This window comes from Anomaloglossus baeobatrachus, chromosome 3, assembly GCF_048569485.1.
Source record: "Anomaloglossus baeobatrachus isolate aAnoBae1 chromosome 3, aAnoBae1.hap1, whole genome shotgun sequence".
In the NCBI taxonomy this organism is placed as follows: Eukaryota; Metazoa; Chordata; class Amphibia; order Anura; family Aromobatidae; genus Anomaloglossus; species Anomaloglossus baeobatrachus.
Genome location: NC_134355.1, coordinates 137,487,321 through 137,499,973, shown reverse-complemented (window position 1 = coordinate 137,499,973; position 12,653 = coordinate 137,487,321). Strand labels below are relative to the sequence as shown.

The 12,653-nt window shown below is 40.8% G+C and overlaps 1 protein-coding gene across 1 annotated transcript in view; it reads left to right on the top strand.

Moving 5' to 3' along the window:
* Positions 1 to 12,653, top strand: part of CRIM1 (cysteine rich transmembrane BMP regulator 1) — a 943,646-nt gene that overhangs the window by 395,572 nt on the left and 535,421 nt on the right. The window contains exon 3 of the mRNA XM_075339496.1: positions 9,682 to 9,924. Coding sequence (XP_075195611.1) covers positions 9,682 to 9,924 — 243 coding nt within the window. The remainder of the gene's footprint in view (positions 1 to 9,681; positions 9,925 to 12,653) is intronic.

The following is a 12,653-nucleotide window of genomic DNA, read 5'->3' as shown; positions in this document are numbered from 1 at the left end:
AGTGTCCACCTGGAGTTGTTTGAATCCTAATGCCCTTGACATTGTTGAGTTTGGCTAAAACTCAGCCGGAAATAGCCTACAAAACAGGATATTACCAATATTACTCCACATTGCCATAAGATTTTTGTAGAATTAGGTATAACTAATTTTTTTTGTGTTGATCTATCAGGTGAAATATGCTCATATATTTAGTATATATACAGTTAGGTCCAGAAATATTTGGACAGTGACACAAGTTTTGTTATTTTAGCTGTTTACAAAAACATGTTCAGAAATACAATTCTATATATAATATGGGCTGAAAGTGCACACTCCCAGCTGCAATATGAGAGTTTTCACATCCACATCGGAGAAAGGGTTTAGGAATCATAGCTCTGTAATGCATAGCCTCCTCTTTTTTAAGGGACCAAAAGTAATTGGACAAGGGACTCTAAGGGCTGCAATTAACTCTGAAGGCGTCTCCCTCGTTAACCTGTAATCAGTGAAGTAGTTAAAAGGTCTGGGGTTGATTACAGGTGTGTGGTTTTGCATTTGGAAGCTGTTGCTGTGACCAGACAACATGCGGTCTAAGGAACTCTCAATTGAGGTGAAGCAGAACATCCTGAGGCTGAAAAAAAAGAAAAAATCCATCAGAGAGATAGCAGACATGCTTGGAGTAGCAAAATCAACAGTCAGGTACATTCTGAGAAAAAACGAATTGACTGATGAGCTTGGGAACTCAAAAAGGCCTGGGCGTCCACAAATGACAACAGTGGTGGATGATCGCCGCATACTTTCTTTGGTGAAGAAGAACCCGTTCACAACATCAACTGAAGTCCAGAACAATCTCAGTGAAGTAGGTGTATCTGTCTCTAAGTCAACAGTAAAGAGAAGACTCCATGAAAGTAAATACAAAGGGTTCACATCTAGATAAAACCATTCATCAATTCCAAAAATAGACAGGCCAGAGTTAAATTTGCTGAAAAACACCTCATGAAGCCAGCTCAGTTCTGGAAAAGTATTCTATGGACAGATGAGACCAAGATCAACCTGTACCAGAATGATGGGAAGAAAAAAGTTTGGAGAAGAAGACCCCAAGCATACAGCCAAAGCTACCCAGGAGTTCATGAGTGCAAAAAAGTGGAACATTCTGCAATGGCCAAGTCAATCACCAGATCTTAACCCAATTGAGCATGCATTTCACTTGCTCAAATCCAGACTTAAGACGGAAAGACCCACAAACAAGCAAGACCTGAAGGCTGCGGCTGTAAAGGCCTGGCAAAGCATTAAGAAGGAGGAAACCCAGCGTTTGGTGATGTCCATGGGTTCCAGACTTAAGGCAGTGATTGCCTCCAAAGGATTCGCAGCAAAATATTGAAACTAAGAATTTTTTTTTGGGTTTGGTTTATTTGTCCAATTACTTTTGACCTCCTAAAATGTGGAGTGTTTGTAAAGAAGTGTGTACAATTCCTACAATTTCTATCAGATATTTTTGTTCAAACCTTCAAATTAAACGTTACAATCTGCACTTGAATTCTGTTGTAGAGGTTTCATTTCAAATCCAATGTGGTGGCATGCAGAGCCCAACTCGCGAAAATTGTGTCACTGTCCAAATATTTCTGGACCTAACTGTATTCCTTGCTCACCTTTAGTTTTTCAGCCCACAGAGCATTCTCCAACCTTAGTTGGTAGTAATCCCCAACTCTAAAAGTTGTAAATCACTGAAAATCGGCAAGCTAGTACTGAAGGCATAAAACTCATGAGTAGCCTTGAGCAGGCCTGTAGAAGTTTTGGTTCAGTGTATTCAGCCGGATTCTAGATAAAGCTCTCTTCTGGACCCAAACTTAACTCGAACACTTGACTGGAGGTCACTGATTGGGCCGTTCGGTTCTCCACCCACATGCCGACAGCCATTATCAGAGCTTTTCTGGGGCAGGGAGGGGTTGTTTTTTATTGTTATGCACACTACATCCGATAAAGCTGATTTTACCTACATTGCGAGCCATTCAAATATTACATGCGGCTCGCACTGGGCTGAGCACCGAGCATACCCGAGCACACCGATGCTTGCTCGAGTGATTAGCATATGTAAAGCACCCGAACACCAAAATTTAACAATGATTTTTATGTAAACTTTGTGTTCGATACTAACACCGGACTTTAAAGTTTGGGTCCACTCATCTGAAACGCCTAAGAACTGGATTAAAGAGGACTTTTTGGCCTCTTCAGAGAATTATGTATATAGTGGAACCTTGGTTTACGAGAACAATCCGTTCTGGCAGTGTGCTTGTAAACCAAGTTACTCGTCTAGCAAAGCAAAATTTGCCATAGGAAATAATGCAAACTCAGACAATTCTTTACATAACTTGTGCAATGTCCCCTCATGCTCCCCTATTGTGCCATTCCACACATGCACAAAGGCATACAAACACACACATATTATACTCACGTTACCTTCCGTTCCATCGCCGGCCTCCTGTTTCTTGTAGTTCGCCGGTACAGGATGTGTATCGGGTAACCATCGCGACCGATGCCGGAGCTTCCGCTTCCAGAGCGCTGACATCAAAGGCAGGAGCCGCTTGCCTCTGATTGACCAGCGTGCTGCCATTGAGTAGTTTCTGACAGCGGATGTTCCTCCATCGTTGCGATGGTTACTCGATACACATCCTGTACTGGCGAACTACAAGAACCATGAGTCCGGTGATAGAACAGAAGGTAAGGTGAGCATAATGTGTGTGTGTGTGTGTGTGTGCATGTGTGCGTGTGTGTGTGTGTGTGTGTGTGTGTGCATGTTTGTATATGTTTGTACGTGTTTGTGCGGAATGTAAGAGCGGGTCAGAGTGCGGTTAAAGTACGGAACCGGAAGTGTGTGCGGTATTTGCTCATACAGCAAAGCTTGCTCGTAAAACTGACTTACAAATATACAGCAAGCTTTGCTCGTATAGTGAAATGCTTGCAAACCAGGTTACTCGTAAACCGAGGTTCCACTGTACTGTGGTATAACATTTTGATAATGTGCAGGAAAGTTTTAGGTGCATAAAGATGGAAGAAGAAAAGCTTGCTCGCTAATCACCAGGGACCAAAGATGACACTGGGTGTAGGGTTTCTTAGATATGTGGTCTTATAGAAACTTTTATGACTTGGGTTAAAACAGCATTAGATTGAAGACAGAGGCAAGGGTATTGCACTACACCTGTCTAAAAGAAGAGGACACCTTCAACAGAAAGTTCTTCGGGCTCTTCGTATGGCAAGTTCATTACTAATTAGCTGAGGATCGCTAATCCCTTTTTCACTCTTGGTTTACATTTCCTTAGCAGATTTTGACTCTAAAATGCATGGGAAAATATTAAAACAATATTTTTAGCTGATTGAACGCATTGACAGACTTCTTGGCTTTCAGTCCAGTCCGGCAGTACTATTTATACTATCTCCGCTCTTCCAAGAAGATTAAACCCTCTGATTAAGTTACTTCGACAAGGTAGCAATAAAGATCATCGGCAGCCAGCCTTGGCTTCTCAGATAGGATGTGAACAGCAAACATTAGAATAGTACAGAGAAACCAAAGAACTGTTTGCTTTTCTAAATACTTAAATTATGTTCTGTATCAGCGCAGCTTTCCCTCCCAAACTGTTTATCTAGGGATCATTGCCAGCCAGGCCGACGTGTGCCAGTGCTCGTTCACAGCGCAGCGATACGGGTGGTAATAGTCTATCATGGAATCAGTGATGAAGTCTTTCATAGCTAAACCTTATTAGCATCATTATTATAAAAAAAAATTGTAAAATTTAAAATGTAACTAAAAAATGTAAAACAAAAAATCTTCAAAAATGAATTAATGGTTATTCAGGAGATTTGAGAATTTTGGTATTTTATACATTTATTACAACATAGCTGCTTTCAAGACCAAATATTTACATCCAAAGTCTCATTGCTCCCATGTTTTAGGAGGAGATAAAGGAGGGACTTTTTTGGTAAGGTTTACTCATAGGGATCACCTGGAGCACAAGAAGAAAAAGCGAGTGTTGCAAACAGCTCAGCTCTATGAAATATACCTAAGACCCTATTCTTCCAGTTTACAGTACAGAATTTCTGATTTAATGATTCATTTCATGTAAGATACATACGTTAATTGTGAAATAGGAGGGATCCGCAGCACCAGACCGGTCCCTCCACTCATGGTAGTCATAGTTTTTAATATTGTTATTATTAATATTTACCACCACTAAAGTTTCTGAAGAAAATGGAAATTGTCTCTTCAGTGAGGAATTAGACAAACTTAGAAGAATAGTGCCACCTATTGGAAGTAGCAATCCTAAAAGCCAAAAGCGACCCTTCAATGAGCCTTGTCATATGACTTAGGATTTATTCCAGATCAGAACCTCAATTTACAGACACAGTGTTTTGGGATGGTTGTCCCTCGTCAGTGCAAAGTATGAGATCTGATCTGGCTGTATTAGAAGCTAAAACTGGGTCTAAAGGAAAGCTATTCTTCTTGAGGAGACTGACACATCATTCCAGCATGCCAGTGGTGAGGAGACTTTAAGCTGCAATGCTCCTTTGAAAAAAATGGTGAAGGTTTTGATACATTTTCTTGCAGCTACAGCAAACACACATACTGAAAGGAGGATAGATAGTAGATTTCCACCACATTGCTTTGCCTCATGCAGGAGGCCCAACAGAAAAGGTAGACGGCCATATATTCCCTCATCCGAAGGACCGATAGTGCAAATAACACTGATCAGGAGTTTAAGTTGAGTATCAGCTTAGTGTGATCTGATTCTCCTGGATAAATGAATCAGAGCACACTGCAAGGAGAAGATGGAGAACACAATTTCTCCATCTTCTCCATTCTGTGAGGCTATGGAAATAGGACCTTCCGTTTGTGTCATATTTTTTGCTGAACATAAAGCTATAGGCCACACAGATGGTAAGGAGATAAAAGGGTAGTCCCATCTCCAAGATCCTATCTAAATATGTAGTAGGTGTAATAATAATATTAGCAAATACCTCCAATTAGAAATGTAGTTCAGTTCTCCTGATATAGCCGTGTCTCCTACCTCATGTGCAGGGCATTGCAGATTAGGTATCCATGGTTATATACACTCATATAGTGACAGTTAGTTGCTTTGGTCGTAACCATGGATACCTAAGCTACTGCAATGCCCTGCACATTATGTAAAAGACATGGCTGTATCACAAGAACTATACTACATTTCTAATTGGAGGTGTTTGCTAATATTAGTATTTTTTCAACTATTACCTATTGGGATAAAATCTTCGAGATGGGAACACCCCTTTAAAGCAGAGTCCAGAAGTTCATTCTTTGGACTCAATGTGCCTTATTACAGTAAAAGGATTCTTCAGTGGATGCATCCGAATCCATATTTCAGACACAAAAACACAACCTGTTAACATAGTGCTCAGTGCCAAACACTTAAACACTGAATATATTATTTGCGTCGTTCATGCCTTGTTGATGCATTCAATTGAATGGGTAAAAAACTGCCGCAAAAAGACGAAAAGAATTGACATGCTGTCGACCACAGCTCAAAAAGGCAAGTAAAACACATAAATGAGTAAATGAGATTTTAGAAATGTTTTTTTATTTTGTTGCTAGTGTAAAATACTGTTTTTCTGCATGAAAAAGGAACCAGCCCCTGCAAGAAATAAAATCTAAGCCGAAATGATAAGTGTGAATAAGTACAATACAGACAGCACTCGGGTGATACATAGATGACTACTGTGTGCTCGTCATTTTTTTTTTTCTTTCAATTTACTAGTGAATTCACCGAAATAACTTTCCTTTTGCTTAAAACAAACAAACAAGAAAAAATGAAAATCTGCCATGTCGGTACACGGCCCAGCACATCCACTTGTATCTTGTATGTGAAGAAGAAGGTTACAAGACCTCGCCTGTTTCCAGCAATGAACAGAAGGTTATCACAAACATAACTGTCTTCATTTACAATCATGTAGTATAAATAGGTGCTGCTTCTCTCTGCAATATAATTGTGTGAAGCGAATTCACCGGAGGCGTATTACCCGAAAGGTTAAATTGCCACTTGTGTTTAAAAATAAAATGCAGCGTAATAGAAATGACTCTTCCGTTCCTCAGCGGATCCTTTTAGTTTATATATTCCAAAATGAGAGAGGTTAAAAAAGAAAAGAATCAGACATTACCGTCTCTGTCTGCAGAATTTCAAATACTCTGCCATTTTCACAAAAATACTAGCGCATTATAAATCCAGCGCTCTGCCGTAATATGCTATTGAAAGTTTTCCTTGCAAGCCTTAAAAGCAGATGCAGTGCTGCATAGAGGCCGCGTATTAGCATGGAGCGGAGACGAGCCTCCACAACTCATTCACATTTCTGAGCCATTGCTTGACAGCGCGCTGCGGAATACACAAGTACCAACAGTTTGGAATTCATATTTGATTATGTCCCTGATCTATGATGTTCTCCTGTTTCCAACTCATTTGCTGCTCATTTCAAAAAGCATTAGTGAGAAGGTTCAGTGAGGACTGTCTTCTAGTTACTTCAGGTCCTCAGTGCTCACCTAACATAACGGCACTGATATTTGTGCACCCATGAATCAGGCGTAAAAGGGATGGCTCACTCTATGGTGTCAAGCTTCACTCGGGGATTTTGCAAATCACTTATTGTTGGTTGAGCAGAAGGAAACAGTCACATTTGCCTGAATTAAATTATACCTCTATTATATGAATATATACAAATGAGCATAATCGATGGATAGATAGATAGAACAAAGAGAAAAACAGCCATGCACTATAATAGCAGAGATATAAACTACTAGTAACAAAGGTTTTTTAAGGTGCTTGGCATATTAGAATGGCCCTTGTAATGCCTGCCCAGCAGCCACGTCACAGCAACCTCATTTTGCTGGGTCTTACTCTATACTGCATCTGTCTGGGCTCCTAAAAACCTATGTATAAGATCAGCGATTGACCCTGAAAGCTAAATACACCTGTGGCTAATGGGAAAGGTGGGGGTTGGAGAGCACAGCCAGTCTAAAGGACATCACTCCATACTAAATATAGCAAAAAAAAGAGAGGACTCGCACCACATCATGGCAACCTCATTTTGGTTGGTCCTAATCTATACTGCATCTGTCTGGGCTCCTAAAAACCTACGTATAAGATCAGTGAGTGACACTGAAAGGTGAATACACCTGTGGATAATGGCTAAGGTGGGGGTTAGAGAGCACAGCCAGTCTATTACTCCATACTAAATATAGCAAAAAAAGAGAGGACTTGCACCACATCATGGCAACCTCATTTTGCTGGGTCTTACTCTATACTTCATCTGTTTGGGCTCCTAAAAACCTACGTATAAGATCAACGATTGACCCTGAAAGATAAATACACCTGTGGCTAATGGGAAAGGTGGGGGTTAGAGAGCAGAGCCAGTCTATAGGACATCACTCCATACTAAATATAGCAAAAAAAAAAGAGAGGACTCGCAACCACGTCACGGCAATCTCATTTTGCGATAGATAGATAATCCATCTATCGCTATCTCTGTAAGGAAGCAAAAGCAGCACTCCGTCTTCAAGTAAAAAAGTGGACTTTTTTCCACTCACTGTTTTATATCTATAACACTATGAGTGAATAAATACAAGTCCACTTTTTTAGTGCTGCTTTTTTCTTTTGAATTATATTATTATCTGGACAACTGGGTGATTGTCTTTCGGCGTGTACCATTATTGTGTTATACCAGTCCTGCATTAATTCTTGTGTGGATTGAAGTAGCACCAAAATATATCGATGGCGGGTGCCAGGCCTCCAAGAGACTCTCAAAAGGGTCATGAAATATTTTTGAAAAGGTTCATGAAAAGACAACAGTATACAGTACACTGTGCAAAAAAGTGGACTTTTTATTAGCCCATGTGGCAACATTTTGGTCCTAGCACATATCCAAGATGTTGGTATATGGGCTAATGAAGACTCAACTTTCTGCACAGTCTACTGTGGAGTGCTGCTGCCTTTTCTTTTTTCTTTGGCTTGATGGATGGGTAGATGGACAGATAGACTAAAATGCACATAGATGAATAGCAGTGTAGTCATATGGATAAAGAAGATAGATAGAGATAGAAGGATGGGTGGACAGATATGTAGAGAGGTAGTTGCATATAAAGATAAATAAATAGACAGAGATGTATGGATGGATAGATAGATAGATGGACACATAGATAAATAGATGGATAGATAGATAAATGGACAGACGGATGGAATAAATAGATGGACACATAAATGGACGGATAGATGGATAGATAAATAGATGGACAAATGGATGGATCAATAGATGGACAAATAGATGGATAGATAGATACATGGATGGATGGATAAACGAATAGATGGATAAATGGATAGGCATATAGATGGATAGATGGATAGATAGATAAATAGATGGACAGATGGATAGATAGATAAATGGACAGGAGGATGAATAAATAGATGGACACATAGATGAATAGATAGATTGATAGATAAATAGATGGACAGATAGATACATGGATGGATAAATAGACAGACAGACAGGCAGACACAGATAAATAGATGGACACAAATAGATGGACACATAGCATAGATGGACAGTGATAGATGGATGGACACATAGATGGACACATAGATGGACACATAGATGGACAGTGATAGATGGATGGACACATAGATGGACACAGCCTGGTATATAACCCACAGGTGACTGTCAATGAAAATGTAGCATTCTGGTAATCAGTTTGCCGGCATTGTAGGGTTTTCTTTAGATCTGGATGTTGCGTGTTGAGCCATCTCATACTTGTGCTTCTGATGTAACTGGTGAGAACTGCGGTTTTCGGAGCCTCCTCTCTATAAGTTTCCTCTGTTTCGCTAGCTGTGCTGACATAAGCTGGTTCTCCCTCAAGGGCACAGCATACCCATGTTGAACCTGTTAACCTGTGAGGTACTTTCTATTAGCATATATATTGCTGTGACCATCATTATTAATATTAATGACTTAAGGTATGACTGTTTGCCCTCGTCAGCTTAATTGCATGTTCACACTGAGATGGTCATAACACTTGTCATCACTGAGCTCAAGAAATGACTACCGTAGTTTTCATGAAAATCCATGTAATATTTGGTATAATATTAAAATCTGTTCGTAAATTAAAATTGAAGCATATTATGCACAAATCAGGAGATGGTCAATTGGATAGCTTTACCTCCTTGTGTGATTAGATTAAGACTCTTTAATGTCCTGTGTGGCTACCAATTCTGAATTGGCCATTTCTATCTCTTGTCCCCGGCCGCACCACCTAGAGACACTTAATGGAGATCATTAAACATATGTTAACCTGTCAAATATATGCTAGGAATATATTTTAGTCCAGAAAAACTTGTAGAATGATCCAGGTACACCTCACCACTATGCTTCACCAATATATGGGTCAGTGCTTAGTGGAAAAACTCATCGTTCCAGACTTAAGCGCCGGCTCTCATTCCTCAGAGTGAGTACAGGTACATTTCTTTCCATGGAAACTTGTCCATACCTCACATTTGGATACATTTTTTCTTTCTACCAATTGTATCCTTTAGACGTGGCCCATGACAGGAGTGTGAATAGTTTTATACTACATGATTTATAAGCTGATCAGTAGATACTAGCTGGATTATCTAAATACAAACTTTCTTCTTCTTTCAGAGGAAAAGCCGGACTGCTCTACGGCCCGATGTGAAGTGCAGTTTTCACCACGATGTGCAGAAGACTCAGTCCTAATTGAAGGCTACGCTCCTCCTGGGGAATGTTGCCCGCTGCCGAGCCGATGTGTGTGCAACCCAGCAGGATGCTTGCGGAAAGTCTGCCAGCCGGGCTACCTAAACATCGTTGTGTCTAAAGCATCAGGCAAGCCAGGGGAGTGTTGCGACCTCTATGAATGCAAACCAGGTAACGTTGGTTCATTTTTGCTTACTCAGTCGTCACAAATCCATGCTCATAAAGAAGAAGGCGTAAGAGATGGCAGAATTTACATCACCGCCGACACCTCCCGCATTACCCAGCTCACACCACAGTACTTGTGACTGATAAAGTGGAGCTGCAATGTGCATTTCGTTCAGCATTCATATAACCTCCTTAAGGTGTGATCTTTGCTAATGAAAAGTGTCAAGAGTTTACTACTTAATAATGTCTGCCCTGTTTGGATTTTTATGTAACGCACATTGTCCCTTTACCAGTGCAGCAGCGTTTAACCTCAAATAGGTTCCATTAAATTACCAAATGTAAAGTTGCTTTTGCAGCGTTTATTGTAGAAGCTGCGGCTTAAACACACAATTAATGTTTGTAGAGTTTCGAGGTAAAAAGCTTTTCAGTGCCGAAAATTAAATTGCATTTAAAGGGAAAATGAAATGTGTGCGAAATTACACCTTAGACCCTGATATGTAGCCTTATAAATGGCTCATAATAACCATGACTAAACAATGGAGACTTTAGTAAACGGGTATAATGAAGACGCGCAGAGAAATTCAGACCACAGTATAAAGTGTTACTACGGGCTGCGGGTTCAGAAATAGAAATATTCACTATGAAAAAATGCAGAAGTGTGTGTGTGTGTGTCTATATATATATGTATGTATGTATGTATGTATGTGTGTGTGTGTGTGTGTGTGTGTCTATATATATATATATATATATATATATATGTATGTATGTATGTATGTATGTATGTGTGTGTGTGTATATATATATATATGTGTGTGTGTGTGTGTGTGTGTGTGTGTGTGTGTGTGTGTGTGTGTGTATATATATATATATATAGAGAGAGAGAGAGAGAGAGAGAGAGAGAGAGAGAGAGAGAGAGAGAGAGAGAGAGAGAGAGAGAGAAAATATATGGTGTATACATACACACACATAGAGTCTTCTTGAGCCTTGAAAAAGTGTCGCTTCCTGTTACACCAACAAACTAAAATGTATTTTATTGGAATTTTATATGATACACCAACATAAAGTAGTAAGTATTTGTAAGGTATGAAAGGAGATGATACATGGTTTTCTACATATTTAAAAAAAATGAAAATTGGGACGTGCATTTGTATTTACCCCCCCCCCCCCCATCCCAAGTCATTACTTTGAAGGACCGGCTTTTGCTGCAATTACTGTTGTCAGTCTTTTGGGGTCTGTCTCCACTAGCTTTGCACAACTGGATGCAAACTAGAAGCGGACATTTTTGCACATGTTTCTTTGTAAAGTAGCTCTATCTCAGGGGATTGGCTGGAGAGCATCTGTGAACAGCAGTTTTCAAGTCTTGCCACAGATTCTCAGTGTGATTTAGTTACCATTCCATTGTAGCCGTAGCAGTGTGTTCATCGTCTTTGCCTTGCTGGAAGGTGAATGTACACCCCAGTCTCAAGTCTTTTGCAGCCACTATTCGGTTTTCCTCCAGGATTGCCCTGTAATTAGCTCTATACATCTTCTCTTTAACTCTGTCCAGCTTCCCTGTCTCTGGTGAAAAAAGACATCCACACAGCATGAGGCTGCTACCACCATGTGTGACGGTGGGGATGGTGTTTTCCGAGTGATATGTAGTGTTAGTTTTTTACCACAGATAGCATTTTGCATTTAGCCCAAAAATGTCTACATTGGTCTTATTTGACCAGAGCACCTTCATCCACATTCTAGTGTCTCCTCCATTGCTTTTTGCAAACTGCAAATGGGAATCTTATTATTTGTTTACCCCTAAAAATAAAAATGCCTTTTTTCTTGCCAATCGTCCATAAAGGCCAGATTTGTGGTGTATACGACTAAGGGATTGCACTCGCACCAGTGCAAAACTATGGGGCAGTGTCCATCTGTGATTGATTTTCTCATGTCATGTCGCCATGAGAAATGAATCGCAGCACGCTACATTTGGCATTGAATATTGGCTCACATGCACTCATACAAATCTATGGATGCATGTGAAACATCGCACTGCACTCACCTGTCATCTGACCGCAGTGTGATGTATGTGTGATGTATGTAGAGACAGGCCGGGGAGGAGATGGGGAGAAAATGCTCCCCCCCTCTTCTCTGCAGCGGTGATCCAATTACAAGATCGGATCACATTTGCATGACCCTCGACTCACACTTGCAGCACAAAGGCTCTGGAATAGTGCTTTGCCTCCTAGCACCCCCCAAAATAAATCAATTAAATCTTCTTTCCCAAATCCAAATGCCTCCCTCCCTTCTGAGCCCCACATAAACCACAGTTATCATCCACATGTTTGGCATTACTGTAGTGAGGAGAGCCCACTTAAGGTCCAGTCACACTAAGCAACTTACCAGCGATCCCAACAACGATAGGGATCGCTGGTAAGTTGCTAGGAGGTTGCTGGTGAGCTGTCACACTGCGACGCTCCAGCGATCCCACCAGCAACCTGACCTGGCAGGGATCGCTGGAGCGTGGCTACACGAGTTGCTGGTGAGCTCACCAGCAACCAGTGACCAGCCCCCAGTCTCCTAGTTACAGCACACATCAGGTTAATTAACCCGATGTGTGCTGCAGCTAAATGTGCACAGAGCAGGGAGCAGCGCACACTGAGCGCTGGCTCCTTGCTCTCCTAGTTACAGCACACATCGGGTTAATTGCCTGATGTGTGCTGCAGCTATCTGTGCACAGAGCAGGAGCCGGCAGCACAGGC